The sequence below is a fragment of the Periplaneta americana genome, chromosome 1 (genome assembly GCF_040183065.1).
Source record: "Periplaneta americana isolate PAMFEO1 chromosome 1, P.americana_PAMFEO1_priV1, whole genome shotgun sequence".
Lineage (NCBI taxonomy): Eukaryota > Metazoa > Arthropoda > Insecta > Blattodea > Blattidae > Periplaneta > Periplaneta americana.
In genome coordinates, this window is record NC_091117.1 from 190,861,441 (window position 1) to 190,889,344 (window position 27,904).

Consider the following 27,904-nt stretch of genomic DNA (forward strand, 5'->3'; position numbering starts at 1 on the left):
TTTTTCACATTGTAAATAAATTGCGTAACTTGCTTTCGAGTGAGCACACCTAAACATATATACACATTTATACAAAAGAGGGAAAAACGAATTGTATGCATATCAATGATACTTTTGTCATGTTCCTAATGTAGTATGTGAATATACGTAAGCCCACTGAAAATAACACTATATTAATTCTAAAATACGTATCTTTCAAAATATTATTGTCCGTGTCCAATAATGTGTTATTGCGAAATTCTATCTGTGTAATCATGTTGACAGTATAGAATGTTAAGCGTTGTGGAAAGAACAGTCACTTCATTTCTATAACATATGTCTTTCAGAATATTATTATTTATGTTGACTTCTTGCAAAATTACATTCTATCTGCATTCTGTATATAAAATAAAAAGTAATATATTTAATATGTTCTGAATTTGTTAGATGTAATATCTCGAGTCATATTTAAAAAGCCCGGGTATGATATAAGCGGACGTACAGCTGTCAAGGGGTAAAAAATTTTCCAATATAAACTGAATTATATATGTATATATTGATTATTTGGTACGACCAATAGACAGATAAATTTCGGCTCACGATGACACCCCAACGGATTCAGACTGTGAACAAGGGAAGTCCCTAATTACCGTCAGCTCTCTGAAGTTCAAGTGAAAGCACACGTAAACATAAAATTACGTGAAATGTATGTCAGCACAGCTTCAGATCAATGTACAGATCTTATAATTATTTTATCTCTGCCTCAGTACAATGTCACATTTGTGGTGGGGAGGAAAGGAGACGGCAGAAAAATTATTTAATACGCTGACAGCCATGACTAAGATCTTGAAATTTAGCGGTAACTGACCAGCAGAGATAAAATGTAAGATCCGTAGAACATTGAGTCAACACTAAGGGGGCGTATAGAGATCGAAGGGTGTGTTTTTGTTTTGCTGAACTTCAAGCTAATGTTAACTCATTTAAAGGTTATGTGACTGTAGCCTGTATATATTTTCGTTGGGTTTTACTTTGTTTATACTGTAGTTTGATTTTTATATTATTTTCTTTGTATTTCTGGCGGTGTGGAAGAGAAGGCCTAATGGCCTTATCTACACCAGAATACATAAATAAACAAAACAAATAAATATATAAATTAAAAAAAAATTAAATGTGAAGCACAAGATGAAATATTTTCTTCTCGGTGCCTGATCTACAACTGTTTTAAGGGGAGAGGATGGTATTTTTTGGTGAATAATGAGTAAATTAAAAAAAATTCTTTAAAATACTCTGTGATATGTGTGGAATGCATAGCATAATATTTTGTGGGTATTTGTGTCCTTATCAGATGTTGAGACGCCATTTTTAAACTTCCTGCGTTATGGATTTTTAAATCACTCTCCTTCTTTTATTGTTGTTTCCGGTAAATTGAATTTTCAAAAAAATAATTTTTTCCTTTAAAATACTCTTTGTTATGTGTGGAATGCACTGCATAACATTTCGTAGGCATTTGTGCCCTTATCGGAAGTTGAGACGTCATTTTTAAACTTCCTGCGCTATGCATTTTTAAATCACTCGCCCCCTTTTATCGGTTTACAGTAACTTCATTTTTTTTGCTACTTTGCCAGACAAAAATGGATATAACTTCTGAACTATTAAACTTACATGCATGAAATTTCGAACACACATTCTTTAGACTATTAGGAAACTTTTCTCTGTAACAGAATTTTGTTACTTGATTTCATTTTACAACTACGTCCGTTTGTTTGCAAGAAAGGAAATCAGAAAAGTGTTATTAAATTTTAATTGTTTATTTTACAAACGTAGGGACAAATATCAAAATTCTGTTACAGACAGTTTGTAGAGCATGCTTTTGCAAGTACGTTGCAAAACACTGGATGAATCTACCTTTAAAAATGGTTTAGATATATCGGTTTTAGTAAAATCCTGCATTGGATATATTTTTTTCAAATCTGAGCCCCCAAATAATTTTTTTTTCATAATATTTATTTTTGGTTGAGTTGCTACAATTATGAGCTCTTTACATACAAAAAATTAATAGTTTACACCAAATAGGAAAAAAGTTTTAAAAAATACCATCCTCTCCCCTTAAATTTAGTTAACCCCGGCAGGCATTTGGCTAAGGAGTTCATTAATTCATGTAAGTGAAGTTAAGTAAAGATTCATCTTAATGGACGAGGAAAGCTTAGCAAAGACAATTTGTTATGGTTGTCTATAGTTGGGTTTTGGAGATTTCCGAAAATTGAATAACCAGTTCAATTAAAAATAGAAGCAGAAAGGAAAACCCGCGCAACGCCGGGTACTTTCAGCTAGTAACATATAAATACTAAAGCAGCAATATTTCTGGCTTACTAGAAGAAAGATGCAATTTCATCAAAATCCTAGCCCTACCTATGTGATATTTTTGGATAAATATTAGTTCTCTATGGACATGGGTGGGCAACTCGTGCTCTCAAATTGTCAACATAATCTCAGAGTAGGTAGAACGGACTCTGTACTAGTTGTAGTGTCTGTGTGCGGTTCTCTGCAATAAGTGGTGGCTCGTTTTAAGTGAAAAACAATATAATTCCCAAATCATTTCTCATTAGTTTCGAGTAAAAAGACAATTTTTTTTTATTAAGAAGAGAGGTAAAGTTTGTATTCTATTACACTTTCTTACGCATGACATTTTATGTTACAAATAAACAGTGAAGGTTTTAGTAAAGAAATAATGTCTGCATCCGCTTTAGAACAGCTAAAGGTAAAAATGAGATATCAACAAGGTGAGACTGAAATCAAATATAATTAGCACGTTGTGCGTGCGAATTATAGAATTGCACGACATATAATCGACTAGCTAAGAACATTTATGGATAAATTTGAAATGTGGTAGTATCATGTAGGAACATAGACAACTTCACTTTCTTTGACTATAAACTATCTGAAGATTTAAAGAAACAAATATCAAAAGTCCTTCAATAACTGTCTATTCAAAAATACAAAATATTACATAGGTTACATGAACATATTCTGACTAGCGCTTTCGCTATTATAATAGCATCCTCAGGTCAGACTTGCGTGATATTAAGCTTTTCATATAAAGACATAGATGGACAAGTAACGTCGAAATGTGTTAAGGTACATGACGTGAAGATATAAAAAAATACAATGGTAAGAAAAGTAAAATTTGACTTATGAACAGTCTAATATATATATATATATATATATATATATATATATATATATATATATATATATATATATGATAGTAAAACCTTCATGAGGTCTCAAAAATTAATACATAAAAGTATTTGACATGTGTGCAGCTTATAGATCAAAATTAGTTTAAAAAACTGAGGTCTGCAAGATATATATGCAGCTTAAAATAGAGACACAGACAGATAAAAGAATAACAAATTAAAATATTGTTTTGCATCAGTCATCACGACGTGGCAGCACATTGTAAAATCTGCAAAAATCAATAATAAATTTTAGTGAAGGGACCTGTGTAGAACCAGAAAGAGAAATGAAGTGACGATAAACTACTTACAAGGTCTTTGGTCTTGGCGTAATAAAAGAAAGTGATGTTGCCTGGTCTGTGGCGTAGTAGTGACTGGTGCAATAACTTGTCGGACCAACATGCCTTTCAAATATCTGAAGAGTGATAAAAAATCTTCTTATCAAATATAAGACCCTGCTTCAAGACCTACAGTAGAATTCACTGCTAAGTTTGGAGAAACAGTGACAATTGACAAGGAATCGAAATTTTTCTGAAATATTTTTGGCTTACGCCGATAGAAAATCCTGAAAATTTATAGCTTGAATTAATAAATCTACAGAACAGCACGCCACTCAGATTCCAGCAAAATCAGGAATCGAACTGTTCGTAATGTTGCCCAAGTCTGAATTTCCAAATATACTCTTTGCTTCCATATATACTGTATGTGATTGAGGCAGAGTTTAATACAAGAAATAAGTGTAAAAGCTCTCAAAGTAAAGAAAGAGCTCAGAAGTAAGCTTATTTCATCTACCGTGACATGAAAAGAATACTTCCTTGAATTTGTGATTGTTTGCGAATACAGACTATTACCTTTCTGAGAACAGAGGAATACTCTTTAATGTATAAAGACTTGTAAATTCTAGCATTCTACTTTTCAAATAAGACATATAATAAGAAATATTTACAAATGGTGTAATAATAAATAAGTGTTGCAATTATATTTGTTGTATCTTGAAAAGGTTGTATTTAGTTTGTATTTCCAGTGCTAAATTAATTTACAAAGCTAGAAAATGATATAATTTTGTTATGTATTCAGGTATAGTCTGTCTAAAATAACTATAATTATTGTATCATGCGTCATTCTGAAATTCAAATCATGGAGTAGATATCACGATCACCTGCATGAGCCGCCAGAGCGCACCGTGGCTTTTGCAGCGAAACTACAAACAACTTGTAACTGCTGCGGCTGGCTCTGTCTGCCTTTCTCTCTTTCAAGGTTTTTTTAGCACTTACGAGTTGCCCATCCATGTCTATGGATGTAAACCTGTGATATTATCCCGTCCATTACTACTTTCAATATGAATTTTCGGCGTTGCGTAACGGTAGCATTGTAAAGAGTGAGACAGGAAACAAAAGACTCTTGATGACATTAAAGTTTAATTGACGGCAATTGATTCGCATTGAGCGCGTGCAGTAGCGGTGGCTGCGCTTCCCTGCCCACGAGTCAGAACCGGTTGCCCATCTGAGCCAAACGCCCCCCACCCTCCCCAGTCTTTCCCCGATCTCTAGTCTTCGTCTTGAAAGAACATTACAGTAAACAAGGCCAGATCGACGTTGGATTTGCATTATATCAGTCGCCATGGTTACCCGGTTTAACGTCACAGCTTGTGTATTGTGTCTCATTGTGGAAAGTGTGGCCAGAAATGGTGTCAGGATATCTAGGGTAGACAGTCCACAAAACTATTTTATTACGGCTAATGAAACAAATACGCTTCGAGACTCGTCGTCTTTTGTTAAACGTTTCGAAGAAGACTACAGTGTTTCCATAGCAACTGACGAAGGAAAGAAGATCGGAGACAATCCTTTGCTCAACACATGGAATTGTAGTGACATGTGTGGAAAGACAGACGATTTTGCGAATTGTCGGTTAGATGTGACGTTTATAACTTGTGTTAAGCTGAGTTTGTTAGAGAAAGTGAATGCCATTAATGAACTGCTGAAGGATTTCAGCGGTAGAAATAAGTCGTTCACGATGCTGGATGGCTTGCTCACTCTAGAAAATGTTGGTACTGACGACAGAAATAATATTTTCGAACATAGCTTCAAGGAGAATGGGACCAGTCAGCAGCAGAAGTTGGACATGCTTCTCACTTCAGGACTGTCTAAACTGTTTCGAAATAGAATCCTGAAACTCAATTTTATCCCAGGACTGTCATTGCATGTAGCAGCGAATAACATGGATTCCGGCCGTATCGATGTAGCCCTCAGTCTCGACCACGACGCTGGGAATCAGCTGATCCAAGGAGGTGAGGTATTGCTCAGAGCAGGTATCAAACACGCAGTATTTAACTTAAATTTCGTCCTATTTTATTCCTTCTTCTACAGTGATTAGACAATGCAATCTATATTCTCCTCTGACACACACATACACACACACTGCATATACTGTGTATACCTGTATAAGTGCATCACGGTCTACTATATACAGTCACGAAGCTTGAGTTTTGAGGGTTCTAGAAACAATAGACTGTGACGGTACTATTTTGCATTGCCTGTAATGAGGCGATATTAGCGATCCTAGTGGTGAGCAACTATCTAATGTTTGCATATTTACTACGTATTAAGCTTCGCGACTGTATATACTAGACTGTGAGTGCATCTTGTCATATCTAATGACCAGGGAACGGATTTATATGGACTAAAAATATATGAAATATGTAAATATATATGTAGTTATTTTTACCAAAATATGGAATTAAATATGGAATTTTACCAAAATATGGAATTAAATATGGACTTAAAATTATAAAAAAATGACTATGTACGTTAAATATTGATACATTTTAATCAAACTAAACAAAAAATATAATGGACGTACCTTATCTTCCAATGTAGTTTCAACAAAACACAATTTTTATTGTCTGTTACCATAACAATAGGTTACAAACATTTCTTTCAAGTGCTGAAAAGTGAATCTTCTTCTATTGTCTCTGAGGATAGATTTATACTGACTAAAAGAGCGTTCGACGTCACAAGAAGTAACTGGTACATAATTCAATTTCACAATGTCTGCTGGGGATAAGTCCAAGTTAATCTTCACTGTTGATTCACCACTCATCACAGCAACAACCTTTTGTAGTTCTTCATATCCAGGGTTTTTTGAAAGTACAGTGTCCACCTTAGCTCTTACTGCATCTGCAACTTTACCTCTACCACGATTCAGTTGTTCCACAGTACTCTTTATAATTTCAAAACTTTCAGATAGTGAAAGGTGCCTATTTTGGAGACTTTTGAGCGTTTTTATGATGCATGAAAATGTATGCTGAATGTGAGCTAAGTCATTCTTCACACTTATGTCACAGGTAACTGTTTTCGCAGTATCAATTGAGACTGCATCTTCAGAGTCCAATGCAAGGAGAACATTGTTAATAGAGTCTATATGTTCGGCATAATATTCAACTGCTTCTAGCCATGTACCCCATCTAGTTAAAATTGGCTTTGGTGGCAATGGAATTTCAGGGTACATTTCTTTCAACACGTTAACTCTACTGGGAGCTTTGAGAAATACTTTTTTCACTGATGAAATCAACAAATCTACTTTAGGGAAATTGTCTCTGACCACTTCTGCCACACGATGAAATGCATGCGCCACACAAGTAAAATGAGTCAATTTAGGATATACAACAGATAATGCTTGTCCAGCTTTGACCATATAAGGGGCAGCATCGCTAATAAAGAATAACACATTATCGTACATAATACCCTTTGGCCACAGGATACCCATAGCTTCGTTGAACAGTTTAACTATAGTTTTGTTATTGCACTTTTCTAGAACATCACAATGTAAAAGAATTCGTTCAGAATATTGTTCACTTAACAAACCGATAACTACATTACCAACAAGTCTACCTTCTTTGTCGGGAGTCTCATCAATGGAAACCCAAATTGAACTATCTTTAATTTCATCTCTTATCTTCTGTATTGTCTCATCGTAGATGGATGGAGCATACGTCTTCCTAAGTGTTGACTCATCCGGGATTGTATGTTGAGTATATTTTTCAAGGAATTCCCTGAAGACCTTATTCTTTAGTTTGTAGAGAGGAATATCAGCAGAGATGAGAGAACGGCACAGGTCGATGTTAAACTCAGATCTTACATTCGATGTTGTTGGTTGTGTTAAAAACAATTGTCTCTGCTTGGAATTTAGTTGTTTGTTGGCCTGATGTTTACTAGTTGTAATGTGTTGTTGCACCAGGAACTTTTGTGTAGATGATACTGCACACTGACACAAATTACAAAATAATATTTTATTGTCAGTTGATAAACCATCTTCTTTAAATTCTGAAATGTAACTTGTTAGTTTTGATTTTAAATTGACTGAATGACGTACTTTTGGCATATTTACCGTCTTTATAGTATGATTTACAAAACTGAACCTATGTGTACTCTGACTGGCATTTAACTGTTGAGCTGCACAACTGAAGTCTGTTAAAAATTTTAAATTAAATTAATACAGTTTTGTAACTTACTTTCCCATTGTTGATAGGACTGCTAATTTTCAAATAACTCTGATGTTAAAGGGATTACTGAACATGTGTTTAAATCTCTATTGTTGAAATGTATTTTTAAAAGTTAATGGAATTTTGTTTTGTTTTATTGTTAAACCTAATATAATATGGACTGTTTTATATGAAATATGGAAAATATATGGAAATTAACGAAAATATGTACTAAACTCTAAAATATGGACAAATATGGAAAATAAAAGTAGGATTTTTCAACCCTACACATTGTGAAACATAAAGATAATGCAAAATATAAATTATATTAGCTTTATAAGTAAATATGTATTTACATATAAATCCTTTCCCTGCTAATGACTCTTCTTGTTGCTACTTCTCGTTGCTGACACACTCTGCCGCCTGAAGTCAAGGGTTGCCGAAGCTTGAAATCTTTTAAATCTAAGTTAGAAAATTATCTTATGACGAGTTGCCAAACTAACTTACTTTTACAAGTGTTGTATATTCCCACGTATTCTTTGTATTTAGATATTATAGTAATATTTACCTTAATACTTTTCCAATCATTTGTTACATAACTTTTTCTTATATCATGTCAGTAGGTCTACTAGTGTTACTTATTATCATAATTTTCTTTTCTTTGTGTATCTAAAAATTGTGTTTATCATATGTTCTATAGTTCGCTAATTTTATTATCATTATTATTATTATTATTATTATTATTATTATTATTAGGGCTAGGATTTTTATGACCTATAAATCATGAAAAACTGTCCTAAAAACAATGCATTTATGACCTAAAAATCTTTAAAAAAACCCTTAAAATGCCCTAAAAATTGTTCTTACATAATTGGCTTAGTAGGAAAAGAGGTTTTATGCTACTTTAGATTTAGACTAGTAATTAAATTAAATTCTAGTACAGTACCAACATTTAAGTTCATTTAATTTTACATAATTTTTTCTAAGTGGTACACTTTCATTAATTATTTTACCTGATGTAGTTTCCATTTCCATGTAGTCCACCACAAGGCCACTCTTATCCGGAATTAGCAGTTATAGAGGAGTCTATATTGAAGGGGTGTTAGAGTGTACTATGTTAAAATGGCAATATTTGTGTAGAAAACGATTAAAATATTATACAAAATAATGGGTATTAGCCACCAGCATAGCTTGGTCGGTTAAGGCGCTTGCCTGCCGATCCGGAGTTGCCCTCGGTCACGGGTTTGATTCTCGCTTGGGCTGATTATCTGGTTGGGTTTTTCCGAGGTTTTTCCCAACCATAAGACAAATGTCAGGTAATCTATGGCGAATCCTCGGCCTCATCTCGCCAAATATCATATCGCTATCACCAATTCCATCGACGCTAAATAACCTTGTAGTTGATACAGCGTCGTGAAATAACCAAGTAAAAAGATTATGGGTATTAACGGACAAAATATCAAAGGAAATAAACATTATTTTATATTAATAATGGGGATTTATGACCAAAATTAAATGAAAATGCCTAAAAAAATGTCCAAATAAAACAAAAGATGCTCTTATGAGTTGAAACAGGCAAAAAATGCAAAAAAAAATGCCCTAACAAATATATCTTAAAACACTCAGTTTATCACATAACATATAAATACTAAAGCAGCTATGTTTCTGGCTTACTAGAGAAAAGATGCAATTTCATCAAAATCCTAGCCCTAATTATTATTATTATTATTATTATTATTATTATTATTATTATTATTATTATTATTATTATTATTATCTATGACTACTAATAGTGTATTAAATAATTTCACGTGAACCTAACATTCAGTTGACGGTTTGTTTTCTTCTGTGAATACTGCTCTCTTAAATTGACTGAGCATATTGAGAATTAAATCATTGGCTTTCCCAAAACACTATAAAATGTTTCGTATAAAACAATTTTTATCTCGAAAAGGAAGCAAAAACAAGGAAAATTGTATTGAAGTTTTTTGTTCGGAATGTCTCGAGGAATATCCCATTGAAATTAATGGCATTACTTACTGTCCATCCTGTATAGTGGAGTTCACGTAGAATTATTACCCAGGAAGCCTTTTCAATGTTGCCAACTTTTGACAGATGTCACCAAAGCTATGTATTGAAACATTAGTACTAATTATTTTTATTATTTATTTATTATTGATTGGTTGATTTAATATTAAAATCTATTTTTGTCTAGCAATATGAAATGATTGGTTTGACTAAAGAGTTTACGATTTTTAAGACTTTAACCTAACAATGTATTTTGTTTGACCACATGAAATTATTAGTACGAATTCCGAAAACCGAATACCAATTTAAAATGTATGCTGCTTATTTACTATTGTGCTCAGATTTCAAGTAATACCCGTAAGTAAAGTTCTTTTTATGAACGTTGGCAGCTTCATCAAAGATAGAGCGGGAGAAAACTATTTCTAAGGTGCTGTCAACATAACAATAAGGAAGCAAACTTTTTTTTGTAGGTTATTTTACGACGCTTTACCAACATCTAGTTATTTAGCGTCTGAATGAGATGAAGGTGATAATACCGGTGAAATGAGTCCGGGGTCCAGTACCGAAAGTTACCCAGCATTTGCTCATATTGGGTTGAGGGAAAACGCCGGAAAAAATCTCAACCAGGTAACTTGCCCCGACCGGGAATCGAACCCGGGCCACCTGGTTTCACAGCCAGACGCGCTAACCGTTACTCCACAGGTGTGGACGGAAGCAAACTGGAAACAAAGTTGACAAAGGAAAATTCAACCTGATAACTAGAAAATCACTATAATCCAATAGCAAATGTAGTAATAGGGGGAAGGAGATATAAAGTAAGAAGATCCGGAGTTTACAATAATGAATATTTTCACAAATTTGTTCTCTTCCAATTTATTGACTGATGAAAGAGGTAGAGAAACTCTTACTTCTGTATACACGAGCGTTGGAATCCCACCTGTTACTCTTCTGAGTGGTTAGTAACTGGATACTTACTGGCTTTTAAGGAACCCGGAGGTTCATTGCCGCCCTCACATAAGCTCGCCATTGGTCCCTATCCTGAGCAAGATTAATCCAGTCTCTACCATCATATCCTACCTCCCTCAAATCCATTTTAATATTATCTTCCCATCTACGTCTCGGCCTCCCCAAAGGTCTTTTACCCTCCGGCCTCCCAACTAACACTCTATATGCATTTCTGGATTCGCCCATACGTGCTACATGTCCTGCCCATCTCAAACGTCTGGATTTTATGGTCCTAATTATGTCAGGTGAAGTATACAATGCGTGCAGCTCTGTGTTGTGTAACTTTCTCCATTCTCCTGTAACTTCATCCCTCTTAGCCCCAAATATTTTCCTAAGAACCTTATTCTCAAACACCCTTAATCTCTGTTCCTTTCTCAAAGTGAGAGTCCAAGTTTCACAACCATACAGAACAACCGGTAATATAACCGTTTTTATAAATTCTAACTTTCAGATATTTTGACAGAAGACTAGATGACAAAAGCTTCTCAACCGAATAATAACAGGCATTTCCCATATTTATTCTGTGTTTAATTTCCTCCCGAGTGTCATTTATATTTGTTACTGTTGCTCCAAGATATTTGAATTTTTCCACCTCTTCGAAGGATAAATCTCCAATTTTTATAGTTCCATTTTAGTAACTGGATAATGATATGAAATTTGCTAACAGTAGTAGCTACCTTTTTCTGTCCACTTTTGTCTGCTTAAGAACAGAATTTGAGATTTTGGAATTATTCATGAGAATAATTTCGACGAAATGCTTTCGAAACGTCTGTAGAATTCAAGATGGAACACAATTTTTGTTGAAATCAGTTTAGTCCTGCTTCGAATTATGCAAATATAAGCTTAGAATGTTCGAATTAAATGTGGATCTTTAACTTTGATTGAAAATGGAAATTTCAAGTGGAATAAACATTATTTTATCCGAATTATTCAATGTGGAATTAACCAGTCTCTCTGTGAAAGGAATACTAAGTTGAATAAGTTTAAGAGTTGACTCATTGGAAGTTGTGGAGGCTTCACCGTTTCAAAATAAGGTTATTGCGCTGTTGATATGTAGGCCTAATTTAATTGATGATGCTTACTCCATTTATGTAGCGAAAGCCAGTAGGTCACATGTGTAGTCTAAGGGAAACAAGCAAAACTCGAGCTTTGAAGCTGCGCTCAATCTCTCTTCGTCTGTTATCTGGTTGGGTGTTTTCCGAGATTTTCTCAAATTGTAAAACAAATGTCAGATAATTATAAAACAATTTTCGGACTGATGTGGATAATTACAATTTAAATATCATCAATGCACCAACGCTAGATGAAGGCGCAGTTGATTCAGTGTTGTTAATATTCGAGTTAAAAGAAAAACCTACTCAGCCGTATCAGGGCTTGAAAGTGGAGTACATAACCAGAAACGGTGATGGAATGTTCCACTCGAGCACCTACTGTCTACGCACAGCATCCAGCCGCATCCGTAAACCTGTAGCAGCAGTTTGGAATCTCACCGTGTGCATTGAATTTTATTATTTGTACTTTTCCATAACAGTAGCTTCAGTTGCCCAGTTCGCTCAGTCAGCTGACGGTTTCTTACTTCAGGGGCCGGGATTCAATGCAAAATAAATACTGCCAGTTTTGTGCCGGTTAATGTCACAATGGGATATCTTCGGGTCTTTTGTCTTTTTCATTAACAAGCAAACATTCTGATGGGGGCAGATAAATTAGTTAAATTTCCTTCCACCATGTTAATAATGGCAACTATTTTTTATTACGAATACACAAGTGATACATCTGTGAAACTTCTACAATCCCTCAATGTAGTAACCAGCATTGTCTACAACTTGTTGTCAGCGATGTGGAAGTCGTAGTATCCCTGTAGCACCTTCTGTTCTATTGATGTTTCTGATGGAGCGCCCTACTGCCTGCAGAATATCGGGAACAGTCCGGAATCGAACGTCACGAAGTGGTTCTTCATCTTCGGGATTAAGTCATAATCACAGGGGCTTAAGTCCGGTGAATGTAGTGGATGAAAAGCACTTCCCACCCCCAGCGACAGTACAAATCAGCTACAGGCTGTTCCGTGTGCGCCCCTGCATTATCCTGCAAAATTATGGGAGGGCTCTGCAAAACGTGTGGGCGCTTTCTTCTCAACGCTGGTCTTAGATTATGCTAAAAAATTGACGGAAATACTGTGTACTAACATTTAGCCAAGAACGCTGTTCCTGCTTTGTAAACATGGCGAAACACAACCGTTTAAAGCTGTAACTAACAGGAGACTAACTTCAACTCTCCACAGCGCATGCGCTGTGAGTCGGACGGAAGAGTCCTTTTAGGGGGGACGAGGGCAGACATAGACTAACATGTGGTAGAAGTGACAACAATTAACTCCGTCTCGTTTCGCTTATAAAGCAGTGTTGCCACTATTAAAGTTACACCCCACGTACAAATTCTGGCCACTCGATCGCAATTACGAGGCCTTCCAGAAAGTGATTTTTCCTGGGGACGTTTACAGAAAAAAGTAAAAATGCATGGAAAGATTTATTGGAACAGGTACAGCAATTGTTGCGCTATTTGTCAAGATGTTCCCCACTGGAACTGAGACATTTTTCATACCATGGGATCAATTTTTGTATCTTTGTGTCATAAAAGTCAGCCGCCTGGGATCGGAACCAGCGTTTGACAGCCGTCTGCACGTCTCTATCGATCCAATGATATGACAAATGTCTCGATTCCGGTGGGGAATATGTTGAAAAATATCTCAACAATTACTGTGTCTGTTCCAAAAATGTTTTCCAGTGAAATTGTGTTCTCTTTCTGCTAACGGCCCCTGGCGAACTTATTTTTTTCGGTCCTCGTAATTACGATCGAGTGGTTAAAATTTGTGTAAGCACTTCTTTTGACATTATTAATATGGTTGAAGAAAAAAATTAACTTTTGTATCTGCCTCCAGCAGAATGTTTGCATTGTAAGTTACCATTGTAATGTCTCAGTATTGTTATCTTGTTCTTAAAGATATTGCTTCCAATGTCAGTTAGGACATGAAAAGAGGTACTGAGTATATGTAACTGAGTAGTAATAAATTCGTGTATATAAATAGACTAATACAAAACTTTCGTCTCCTATTCATTATAGAACTAGAGCAACCGGCACTCGTTAATTAAAAACATGATGTGTGTTCATTGCTAGTTACTAATTTAGTGATGCTAGTTAAATTGTGTAAAACTTACAAAATATGCAATCATGTGATATTGCGATAATAATATGAATTTATTATTATTTTTATTATTATTATTATTATTATCATTATTATTATTATTATTATTATTATTATTATTGACCTTGCGTGAAGTTTAACTAATTATAAATTGAACTTACACATGAGAGAAAATATACAAAAATAATCTTTCTTACTTATGGCTTTTAGAGAACCCGGAGGTTCATTGCCGCCCTCACATAAACCCGCCATCGGTCCCTATCCTGAGCAAGATTAATCCAGTCCCTACCATCATATCCCATCTCCCTCGAATGCTTATTAATATTATCTTCCCTTCTACGTCTCGGCCTCCTAAAAGGTCTTGTTCTCTCCGGCTTCCCAACTGACACTCTATATGCATTTCTGGATTCGCCCATACGTGCTACATGCCCTGTCCATCTCAAACGTCTGGATTTAATGTTCCTAATTATTTATGGCAGGTGAAGAATATAATGCGTGCAGTTCTGCGTTGTATAACTTCATTCTCCTGTAACTTCATCTCTCTTAGCCGAAAATATTTTTCTAAACACTTTATTCTCAAACACCCTTAACCTTTGTTTCTCTCTCAAAGTGAGAGTCCAAGTTTCACAACCATACAGAACAACCGGTAATATAACTGGTTTATAAATTCTAACTTTCATATTTTTTGAGAGCAGACTAGATGGCAAAAGCTTCTCAACCGAATAGTAACAGGCATTTCTAGTACAGGGACATCATTTTATTTTTACTTCAATTTTTATTGTACCTGAGTTTTAGAATGTACTTCACTCCCACCCCTTCTACTAATGAAGTTCAATCGTCCTCCACACAGATCCAAGACAATCATAGTAGCCTTACGGTCATAGTGAACAGTACGTTCCAGAAATATGTTCGCGTTTTCCAGTGACGAAAGAGCTTTCAATATTGAATCATTTTCGCACAGGTACTGTCGTCCATTTGCCTACGTCGTATCCCGGTTTCCCCCACCAGCTTTTATTCGCCAGCCAGTGACTGGGCTGTCTTAGCTCTTTTCTGAGAACATTAATTTCTTTTATAAATTGGACGTATACGTAATATTATACAATCGTTTAAAATAACTTCACTAAAAGGGCCTCGTTAAGTAATTAACTGTCACGTGATTTCCTCCCTTTCTACGACCCTACGACATAATCACTTGGACGAACAGTAGATAGTATGTCTGAATCTTTTCGGATAGGGCAGAAGTGAAGATTGAATTTACAGTACGTAAGGTACTCTTTTGTAGAATAGGTACAGAATTATTTCAACATGAGTTACTAGTACGAAGGACGAAACTGGTAATTGGGATTAGGTACAATAGTCTATGTTGCGATAATATGCACATTAGAACTGAAGCCTATATCGAACTGAACGGCCACCATTTTAAAAATGTGTTTAAATATCCATATTATAATTATTTTTAAATTTCACTTCATTCTCTATATTGTACGCTAATGTGCTGTAGACAGTATAACATACACTGCATAATGAATACGTCCACATGGACAGCTCAGTTCGTGAGTAAAAACACTCAGTGTTAAGACTGTACTGAATTTTGATTAAACAAAACCCTAATGAAAATGATCAAACTCAAAAGCGTGTTATTTCCTAGTTTACGTAAATGGATGAACTACTTTTCTTCCCTCCTATACCCAGTAAAGTGATTTGTTTGTATATTACGCCAGTCGTGGAAGGGAGTAGCAAACGGCGTTGATCCAGAGGTATAGCCAGGTTAATATTAAAAATGTTAGTAAAAATAAAATTATGTCCCTGTATTTATCCAGCGTTTAATTTCCTTTCGAGTGCCATTTATATTTCTTACTGTTACTCCAAGATATTTGAATTTTTCCACCTCTTCAATACGGTTCTGAAACATGGGTATTTACACAGAAATCAGAAAATAAAATACAGAGTGCGGAAATGAGATCTCTGAGGAGTACAAAAGGATGCACAAGACTAGACCAATTAAGAAATCAAGAAATAAGAAACGAACTAAACATCTATGCCATTAAAGATAAAATAAAAGATTACTGTGACAAATGGTTACAACATATAAACAGAATGTCAGATACAAGACTCCCTAAGTTAGCCTTTGGACACAAACCAATGGGAGCGAGAGATGTTGGAAAACTCAAAAAGCGTTGTCGAGATCAACTGTGAAGTCGGAACAGGCAGATGCCTAATTCATGAAGTGGAGAAGGAGAAGATTATTATTATTATTATTATTATTATTATTATTATTATTAGGCTATTGTTACAATAATAATATGACGATTATGAGTTAAGAAAGGCTAGAGGGGGAAGAAGAAAATATAAGAATAAAACTGGTTGGAGGAAGAAAGAATAGGAAGGGATTAGGTAAAGAAAAGTAAGAACTTAAGAGGAAGAGGAAAAACAGTAGAAGAAGAGGCAGAGTCATTAAGATGAAACAAAGTAGTGTCATTTAATGTAATTTAAAGAGTAACAGGCTAATTAATTATACCCGTCTTCAAGTAATAACTAGTTACATCAATGTGCAGAAGAGAAGTATGGCAGGTGAGTGTTACACTTACGAACTGGTGCAGACAAGCAGTCTGCATTCATATCCGAGAAACGAGGATGTAAGTAGAGATACGTCTTTAACAGAGATGTGGTATTTTTAAGAACCTATTTAGTCAGAGACTTTTTAATTTCGTTATAATAAAATACTGTTCATTCCTGTCAAAGAATCGTGTTAAACGCTTGAGCGTGACGTGCTGAAAGTAAGATTTACTTTATAAATTGCACTTAATTCAGTACGAAAATTTTTCCAGTGATTAATCTTGTGAATTTCGAAACCGCTTTCTAAATTTTATAGCTATTGTCATTGTTGTTTCCTTCGGGAATATTAAAATTTTTTCCCTCGGGATATTCACACTTCTCGAATCACCTTGTATAGGCTCACAATATGTAAATAAATTAAGTTTTACTTTCCTCCATATTCAAGCGATTGGATTTTCCGTCATGCTGCATTTTTTCTTAACTTTCAGTTATAAAGATGTTCATGTGAGAGTACAGGGGAAAAACAATCAAAGTCAATTCTCATGAGGATGATGTCCTATCTAAATCAGTATTTTACTGCAAAATTTGTGTTTTTTTCTTATCAAAACAGGTAAAGGAGGATATCACCACGGATAGTCATCCATTCCTACTTTCTCAATAGGAACAATAATACATTTTGCAGTAATATATTGAATTAGATGATATCACCCTTAAGAGATGTGACTTAACCACCGGCGTGCCTCAGCCGGTTAAGGCGCTTGCCTACAGAGCTGAAGTTGCGTTCGGGCGCGGGTTCGATCCCCGCCTGGGCTGATTAGCTGATTACCTAGTTGGATTTTTCCGAGGTTTTCCCCAGCCGTAAGGTGAATGCCAGGTAATCTATGTTGAATCCTCGGCCTCAACTCGCCGAACACCATCTCGCTATCACCAATCTCATGGACGCTAAATAACCTAGTAGTTGATACAGCGTCGTTAAATTACCAACATAAAAATAAAAAAGAAATGTGACTTCTACTGTACTCTTCATTTTATCTCCGCCTATGTTTCACATTTGTAGGAATCATTAGTGATTTGTAGATAACTATTTTTTACTTTCTTTAGACACCTTTGTTCTTAGATCAGCCCTATCCAACGTAGTACACTAGGACGCTTGCCATTATTTGACTAAATGTATGTATATCTCATTTCAAATTATGTATTCACTTACTTACTTACTTATAAATGGCTTTTAAGGAACCCGAAGGTTCATTGCCGCCCTCACATAAGCCCGCCATTGGTCCCTATCCTGAGCAAGATTAATCCAGTCTCTATCATCATACCCCACCTCCCTCAAATCCATTTTAGTATTATCCTCCCATCTACGTCTCGGCCTCCCTATAGGTCTTTTTCCCTCCGGTCTCCCAACTAACACTCTATATGCATTTCTGGATTCGCCCATACGTGCTACATGCCCTGCCCATCTCAAACGTCTGGATTTAATGTTCCTAATTATGTCAGGTGAAGAATACAATGCGAGCAGTTCTGTGTTGTGTAACTTTCTCCATTCTCCTGTAACTTCATCCCGCTTAGCCCCAAATATTTTCCTAAGCACCTTATTCTCAAACACCCTTAACCTATGTTCCTCTCTCAGAGTGAGAGTCCAAGTTTCACAACCATACAGAAGAACAGGTAATATAACTGTTTTATAAATTCTAACTTTCAGATTTTTGGACAGCAGACTGGATGATAAGAGCTTCTCAATCGAATAATAACAGGCATTTCCCATATTTATTCTGCGTTTAATTTCCTCCCGAGTGTCATTTATATTTGTTACTGTCGCTCCAAGATATTTGAATTTTTCCACCTCTTCGAAGGATAAATCTCCAATTTTTATATTTCCATTTCGTACAATATTCTGTTCACGAGACATAATCATATACTTTGTCTTTTCGGGATTTACTTCCAAACCGATCGCTTTACTTGCTTCAAGTAAAATTTCCGTGTTTTGCCTAATCGTTTGTGTCACTAAAGTAAAAAAAAAAAAAAAATGGAATGATTTCTTCACAAATTTTTATTAAATTATTGCTTGTTGGAAACTAAACTTCGTTCCATAATGTCTGAGAGGAGATGTAAACATTGCCGGCAGAGGAGGAGAGAAGTATAATTGCTATTCAACCAATGGCAGAGGTCTTATTCCACGCTTTACTTCAAGTTTGGCGGTCTGAAGCGTTCTATCCCCACATTATATACAGTTTCCCTGGAAAAGGATGAGACGATTGAATATTCCTAAGTCTCAGATGTAAGACACTGCGCATGATCGGAGACCAGAGCACTGATACACAAGATAACGAATATTGAGTTACTTAAATTCAGGCTATTTGGTTTGTTACTAGCATCGTTCCGAAATTCACTTCAAAAACTGCAAAAAATATGATAATATTACGTAAATAAAAGATAAATATATACATAAATCGTGTAGTTAAATCGACAATGGACCTTCATGACTAGATCGACACTCCGCACAGAAAGGAACGCTTTCATGTCGTTTCAATAGCTCAGACGGTAAGACTTCTGCGTGTTGTGTAGAAGAGTGCGAGTTCGATCCTTAGTCTACACAACGATTTTTTTTGGTCTAAATAACGTTGATATAGCTAAGTAACGTTGAAATAGAGTTTTACAAAGTCTTGAGATTAAGTGTTAATGATCGCAAACAATACAACATTACAAGTTATAATATTATAAACGTTAATCTAATGAATGCATTTATACACACATATACAATGTAAATGCATATATATTTAAAAACTAACAATTAAAATGAAATTAAAAAATATATGTAATAATGGACAAACTTTTACAAAGGTTTAGAGTCCTTAGGTTAAGTCATTTGTTAAGTAATTATTACAATATTTTATTAACAGCTGTAGCAATGTGGTGTCATAACTTGGGGTTTGTTTACTTAATGTAATTAGATTTAATTTGATTAGTTTCGTAACAATTGGACTTCCTGTTATATCCTGTTATTTAGATATTTAATTTAGGGTTGATTTATTAACTGTTACTATGCAAGATGCCTGTTATTTCAATAATTCTATATCACGTTAAATAGTCATTGTCTACACTAAAGTATTATCGTCATCCCTCATTTCTCATCGTAATGGCGAACCGACGTGACATGAGACAGCGAGTTATAGCTCTAGTTGAGGCTGGATATGGGGCTAGATATGCTGGCCGTTTGGTCGGTGTTCCTGGAAGTACAGCCGCGAGGTGGGTTCATCGTTACCAAAATTTAGGGGAGGTCGAAAATTGCCCTATTCCTGGGCGTTCGCGGATATCTTCATTGGAAGAGGATGCTCTTTTATTCGAGACAGTTCGACAGGACCCCTTTCTGACTGCTAACGAAATAAGAGCAGCATCTAACGTTCCCGGCTCTTCACAGACTGTGATCAGCAGGTTGAGGAACCGCGGTATTAGGAGCCGGAGGGCTGCGCAAATGGAAATATTGGGGGAAGCACAAGCTGTCGACCATCTTGCCTTCGCTACCAATCGAGTGGATTTCGATTGGAGAAATGTAATTTTCTCCGACGAAACAACCATCTCGAGTGATTACGAAGGTCCTGTCCGTGTCTATCGTGAGGATGGTCTTCGACATGATCAGCGCTATGTGCACCGACGTGAAAGATCGGGGCGCTTTAGCATATCGTGTTAGGGGTGGATGTCTTACGATGGACCTGGCGTTATAGAACCCATCGATGGCCGGTTTAATGTGGGAACTTACGAGCACATTCTGGAAAATATATTCCTTCCCTCCGCTCGAGAACGTTTTCCCGAAGGAACATTGCTGTTCCAGCAAGATAACCATCCCGTGCACTATGCTGCAAGCATTCAAAGATGGTTTCAAAGGAGACCCGAGATCGAAATCATTAATTGGCCTCCGAAGTCACCCGATTTGAATGTCATCGAAAATTTATGGGCGGAATTGAAAAAGAGAGGGATACCCACCTATGCCCACCGACGCCCTCGAAATCGAGACGAATTGTGGGATCAAGTTGTTGACACCTGGGAAGATCTCGCCGGGGATCAGAACTTATTCCACAATCTCGTGACATCCATGCCGGATCGACTTAGAGCTGTAATAGAAGCTGATGGCATGTGGACAAGATTTTAAGTTAACATGTCTCTTTTTGTTTCTTATGATTTTTGTTTGAGGAAGAATACTTTTAACTTCCAAGTAAGATTTATTTATTTTTTGACGAGGTTCAGCCCACTTGTAAGACCCAGAAATTGGGCATAAATTATTCCATATTTTTCGACAAATTAGACAGTCGAGGAACTCTGAACAAATTAATTACACCGCAATAAAAAAGAAAGTTTTACCCGAGATCGAACACGAGATGTTTCGGTCATACAGTGGAACCGACACGCTACTATATGAGCTAACGAGACAAGACAGTGACAGCAGCAGTCCAGAATGTAGATCCCTTAGCAGGCATTTGCCGTTCGGTACAGTGAAGCAATGATATTTTGTGACTCGAGCTATGTTGTAAAATCCTGGCCTTAAATGGCTGTCTATTCGTGATCCTTATTCTGGTCCTTGTCCTTGTAACAATTCTTGTACTATTTGTCATGTTATATATCGTGACGTCGATATCGAGTGAACCGCGCTGTAGAACTTTAACTTCCGACGACCAAGAATCGTCTCATTCTTTTTCAGGGTAACTGTACATTTTAATGTTTTAAATTCTATAAATAGGTGTGCAAATAATAATAATAATAATAATAATAATAATAATAATAATAATAATAATAATAATAATAGTAATAACAATAATCATAATAATAATAATAATAATCATCATAATAATATTAATAATAATACTAGCATTTCATCCATTTTATTTGTATACAAAATTATTTGCAATAGGGATCAGAAGTTTAATTTTCATTCATCTCAAAAGACATTTTTATGGTTTATCTTCCTTTACCCACACATAATCGAATTTTGAAGGAATGTTAAGATAATGTCATTGGATTACTTCTTCTTTTTCTTCTGTAATGTATTAGGCAATGTTTTCTTTTAAACTTAAAATTTCTTCAACCGTCTATTGTAGGGCAATCCTATACTCTAACCACGACGCAAATACCAGATCACTTATCTGTGGCACGCTAAGTATACCTCTTCATAGAACATCTTGTTATTCATCATCTTTTACAGTATCCACCTCGCGTCAATGGAATTCCTTGTCACAAAGTATTAGGGGCTGCAAGACAATAAACACCTTTAAAAACAGCTTAAAAGATAAACTTATTAGCATTTCACTCCAATCTTACTGATTTAAACTATCACTGACTACATTGTTACTTTTTTCTTTAGACATCATCCTGATTGTGCTGTATTTTCAAAATTGTCTAATAATAATCTCTTTCTATTATCTAATATTATTTGAAATATATTAACATTCTATGTATTTTAGCTTAATTCTGCTACACAGTTTATTTCAGTATCTAATTAATAGTTCATAGTATTTTGTTGTTTAATTCGTATATAACTCTTGTATACATGTAACTCTCACTTAATCAAATTGTTGAATTTTTTGTAAGTTCATGCATATGTATATACACTTTTTGCTGGTTGAGTGGAAGAGAAGGCCTTACGGCCTTAACTCTGCCAGCTAAAATAAATCATTATTATTATTATTATTATTATTATTATTATTATTATTATTATATCTCTTTTCCTACCAATATTTTATACACAACTGTTTGGGTGTTCTTGAAATATCGGCTATTTCAAAAAGCTATTTTCACTTCTCTCTGTTGCAAACTTCTGCGTGAAGTGAAGTAAAAATTAAATAATAAAAACATGTTCATTGCAATATTATGGTTAGCTCACTTAATATACGATTATAGGCTACATATTATTAATGAGAACTATAATTTGGTACTAGAAACTACATATAAAATTAGTACTTTTTAAATAAGTCTGAAAGAAACCTATATTATGAACTCAATATCAATAACAAAAACGAACCAGAAGTGGCAATACTTATAGTCCCGTCGCTCTAATTTCCGGCAGCCAATCGCGTTGCAGGTCGGCTACATTTAAACGTGTGCGTCTTGTGATTCGCTTATGAAGACGTTATTTATTTGTTAAGGCTCGATAAATACTTAATATAATCGCCCGCCATTTTGGCTCTTTCGTTGGCGTTCGCAGAAAGCACACGAAGACGTTATTTGCCGCACGATTATTTGCTGAATTACAGTGCGTTTGATTTATTATCATAGGAGCTACGACATGATCATGTTTAACGGTGTGGCAAATAGATTCCTCGTATGGTAGCTCGGCAACGAAAGAACAAAAATGGCGAACGATACTACCTGCCTGGACTTTATAGAGCCTTCACTTCCTAAGACGTGAGCAAAGAGGAGGAGTCACGCCGGGAATAACAGCGTCGTGACTATAGTTATTAGTTTGTACGTCTTTCTTGAAGTACTCATCCAGTTTATAAAAGCGTAAGTAGTCTTTTAGTGCATTTCGAAAGGAAACATTTTATTTCTGGTCGCGAATGCTGGCTGAAAGGGAATTAAAAATTTGGGAACAAAGATAAATGGGAGATGACTCATAAAGTTGCGTAGTGTGCTTGGAGAGAGTAATGGCATTTTTATTACTAGTATCATATGAATGATAGTCAGAATTTCGCTTGAATAACTGTTTGTAATTATTAGGGTTGTAATGTTGGGGACCGATAGGGTGCGTTACGGTGGTTTGAAGTTGACTATCCATTAACCATTCAGTACTCTAGCATGCGTCAAGAATGTACCTGCTGAATGATAATGCCGAAGGTTAAAGGTTCTCAGGCGCATATTTTTGCAGCGGAATTTGGTGAATGTCTTGAAGTGGATGACGGGAATATTACATGTAAATTATGTAATAAAACATACGAGGTGACAAGCGATAATATATACAGAGATACTGTAGCACAAGAAAAGGAATGAGTAAACTCAAACCCACGAATAATTATTCTATGATAATTCTTCTTCACGTAACGAAATGTACGTGAAAATATATATTTGTAATGCTATGTAGCTTATATTTACTTTTAGAGCTATCCAGATTTGTTTATATGCACCTTGTTATTCGCGTAATCGAGCGCAGAACCAAGTCAATGTCCTCGTACTAGCTCACGTCCCCGGTCTGCGTACCATGCTGCAGTCAACATTTGTAATCGATCATCAGAACCGTGAGAAAATAGCAGCGCCAGTATGATTTTGAACACCTACTCATCTTAGTAAATATATAAATTCTACAGGGACATCATTTTATTTTTACTTCAATTTTCATTGTAACTGAGTTTTTGAATGTACTTCATTCCCACCCCTTCTGCTAATGAAGTTCAATCGTCCTCCACACAGATCCAAGACTGCATATAGTCATAGTAGCCTTACTGTCATAGTGAACAGTACGTTCCAAAAATATGTTCGCGTTTTCCAGTGACGAAAGAGCTTTCAATATTGAATCATTTTCGCACAGGTACTGTCGTCTATTTGCCTACGTCGTATCCCGGTTTCCCCCACCAGCTTTTATCCGCCAGCTAGTGGCTGGGCTGTCTTAGCTCCTTTCTCAGAACATTAATTTCTGTTAGGAATTGGACATCTACGTAATATTATACAACTGTTTAAAGTAACTTAAATAGAAGGGCCTTGTTAAGTAATTAACTGTCACGTAATTTCCTCCCTTTCTACGACCCTACGACATAACCACTTGGACGGACAGTAGATAATATGTCTGAGTAATTTTATCTTTTCGGATCGGGCAGAAGTGAAGATTGAATTTACAGTACCTAAGGTACCCTTTTATAGAGTAGGTACGGAATTATTTCAACATGAGTTACTAGTACGCAGAATGAAACTAGTAATTGGGATTAGGTGCAATAGTATATAGTGCGATAATATGCACATTAGAACTGAAGCCTGTATCGAACTGAACGGCCACCATTTAAAAAAAAATGTGTTTAAATATCCATATTATGATTATTTTTCAATTTAACTTCATTCTCTATATTGTACGCTAATGTGCAGTAGACAGTATAACATACACTGCATAATGAATACGTCCACATGGACAGCTCAGTTCGTGAGTAAAAACACTCAGTGTTAATACTGTACTGTATTTTGATTAAACAAAAACCTAATGGAAATGATCAAACTCAAAATCGCAATATTTCCTAGTTTACGTAAATGGATGAACTACTTTTCTTCCCTCCTATACCTAGTAAAGTGATTTGTTTGTATATTACGCCAGTGTCATCGAACTCCAGTCGTGGAACGGGGTAGCAAATGACTTTGATCCAAAGGTATAGGCAAGTTAATATTAAAAATGTTAGTAAAAATAAAATGATGTCCCTGTACTATGGTAACAGAGAAAACTATCGGAGTTTCACCTCAGTCTACGTTGTGAAAAGAGATGCGCTAGCTGTTTAGCTGATGACCTGCCTCAACGTATTGGATTTGACAGAGATACACATGACTAATCTTCAGTATGTAGACCTATACGTGCATCCGAACAGAAAACATTATCTGCCATATCCTCTTTACGACATGTGGTAGACGTCATGAACAGACGAACAACGAAAATGCATTGCTGACTCGCTTCCATTTTACTTTACAGTCATTTGTGAAGCAAAGAGAAAGTGAGTTATCAAGTATAACATCCATCACAACACCACGGCAGTGAATGGGATGACGGTGGTTTCGTAAATGACGAAGCTTTGGTTACTGGCCAGCTTCTATTCAACAGAGAGACTAGAACAAGATAATATTTTAAACCCTCAAAGAGAAACAGGTTTATTAAATCGTGTCGGACTGTAAAGAAAACAACTATCGCAATGCCCATATTACTAAGATTTATTTAAAATCATCCGTCCTCAAGTGAGGTTGACTACTGGGATCCGGAATTAACAAACATAAAAAGATAAAGGGAAATGAAACGGGTAAAATAATTATTCAATTTGTACATTAAAACAAATATTTATGTGTTAACATATAAATGATAGTGTAGAATTTGAAGAGAGGCCTTCACAATTTCCATCACAATCTTCTGAACCTCATAAAAGGTAATTTGAAAGGATTTAAGGATATTAATGTAAATTTTGGTAAAGAACCCATTGCTCCAAATAGTAAGCCTGTCACATCTCACTTGTAAAGCGAAATGCCATATTTTTCACTGAAGTATGGAAGACATGGTAAATATTTAGCTCACTTGTCATTTATCTGCAGTGCCTGATTCGTGTCTCGTTTAAAGCAAATCGTAGGGTCTAAGACCATCGCTTTCTGCGTTCTTCTATTTGATGGCAATTATATCCACCCTTGTTTTTTGTAGAATATTACAATATTGTGTAATTTTGTTTATTTAATTTTCCTACCAATTTTTTTCATTGTTCTATTAAAATTATAGCATATATTAACCTGTTGTATTCTATAGGATACTTTGTGAATTTAAGGTTAAGAAAAATCCTTAGGCCTATACACTTATATGTATTTTATTATTTTATGCTCGACCATGCCGAAATGTAGTAATTATACACCTGGTAGCAGACCTTTAATGCATGTCATTAAAGTACACCTACTCATTAAAGGTCAGGTCTTTCAGCCAATGACGACTCAGGTTACAACTGTTCAGCCAATGACAGGTCAGCTTTCTACCGTTATAAAACCGCAAGTATCGATTATTCTCGGATATGCAATCGAAAGAGAATTAGCGAAAAGTCACGGAGGCTGGAAATCCAATACTGTCGCAGAAGGTTATGTTCTGTTACTATAATAATTAGCGTTAATTGTAAATAATATTCAAATAAATTCAATTTGTCATCTCGTTTTTCAATGTCTAATTTAATTTTAATGTTATCTCTGTAGGTTCTTATGGCCTAGCAAGGTCAATGTGAACATCTGTTCCTCGGAAAAAATCAATACTTTCTTGTCTGCCAACATCTCACAACATACGGGACATTGGTCAAGGTCAGATACAAATAAAATTAATAATATCAAGTTAGAAATATGGTCGAGCATAAAAAGTCGTATGAAACTCGCTTCTTAATTACCTTCATTATAGGCTCGTTGCATAATGCACTATAATGGACATTATGTTCGTTATATACGCCTTTTTCTCAGAAGTAATATTTTTTACTTAATGTGTTTTGTTTGTAAACCGACGATGTTACTTTAATATTTCTATTTCAATTTTAATGTCCACACACTGTGCCTGTGTAACGGAAAATGAATTGCTATTACTGTATTACCGTTGTAATGATTTGGCAGCGCGCAAGCTGAATGATTTCGAACTGGAGCCTTGGATGCTGGTGCCGGGCGCCGTGATGGTGGGGCTGTTTCCTTACGCCTTGCTCAAGCTCAAGATGCTGGTGTCCACCGCCATGAGCTTCAACAACATGGTGCTGATTGGCGCCGTGCTCATGACGCTGCGCAATCTGGTTTTCGGTACTCGTCCCGGAGGCATCATCACGTATAACAACCTGGGCTACAAGCCGGAACCGGCGTTGCCACACTACCCGGGGCCACGGAAGCCGGAACAGGCTAATGTTCACCACGGAGAGGAAACAGTGGCGGTCCCTTCTCACCTGGGAGTGGATCCTTCTTACCGGGGAGTGGACTCGCACGGTTCAGAGGCGGCACCTACTCACCACGGTGTGATCTCGCTTAGTGCAGCGGCGGCTTCTGCTCACCAGGGAGTGAACTCTCTTGGATCAGTGGCGGCTCCTGCTTACCAAGTGGTGGAGTCACAAGGTACAGCGACGGCCCAAGGACATCTTTTACACGCGTCCCAAGTTTATGGAGGCGTACAATCTGTCACTCCCGTTGATTTCTACCATGAACCCCATTCCAGCGGCTTCACTCCCAGTTACTACCCGCCCTTCAGAAAGCAGTGGCTCCGATATACGAGATCAGCTTTCCATTCCAACTCCGTGTACTCAGAAACCACCACACAGATGTACAAGAGTAGATAACGCCAACGATGTGTGTATATAGGGTGTTTTTTTTAGGATAAAGGAATTTTTGTCGATCTAATACCGTTAAAGTATTATTTATTCATTTCCAAAGTCCCGTTTCCTACTACAGTGCTGCTGCTGCTGCTGCTGGAAACGGCACAGAGACTTTAGAAAGAAGTGCGACTGTTGATGGTAGAAATCACGACTCTGACGACAGAAAAAAGTACATTATATTAGTTATAATAACCGCTCACCAGTGGCGAAGCGTGAAAACAAGACCAAAGCATGCAATGTGCAATTATTGTAATTTCAAGGAAGTGGGTCTTGCTAGACATAATTCATTGCAACGTCATACTGACACATCTCGTTACAGTCACCCAGACGAATTTACATTGTTTCGATTGATTATATAAAAACATATTTCTCTAGAATAATTTGTACATTT

General features: G+C 36.0%; 1 protein-coding gene across 1 annotated transcript; it reads left to right on the top strand.

The window, feature by feature from the left end:
- Window positions 1-4,703: 4,703 nt before the first annotated feature.
- LOC138705837 (uncharacterized) lies at window positions 4,704-27,603 on the top strand. Its single transcript, XM_069834515.1, has 2 exons — window positions 4,704-5,502; window positions 26,774-27,603. The coding sequence occupies exons 1-2, from the start codon at window positions 4,836-4,838 to the stop codon at window positions 27,475-27,477; spliced, it is 1,371 nt and encodes a 456-aa protein (XP_069690616.1). The 5' UTR covers window positions 4,704-4,835; the 3' UTR covers window positions 27,478-27,603.
- The last annotated feature ends 301 nt before the right edge of the window (window positions 27,604-27,904 follow it).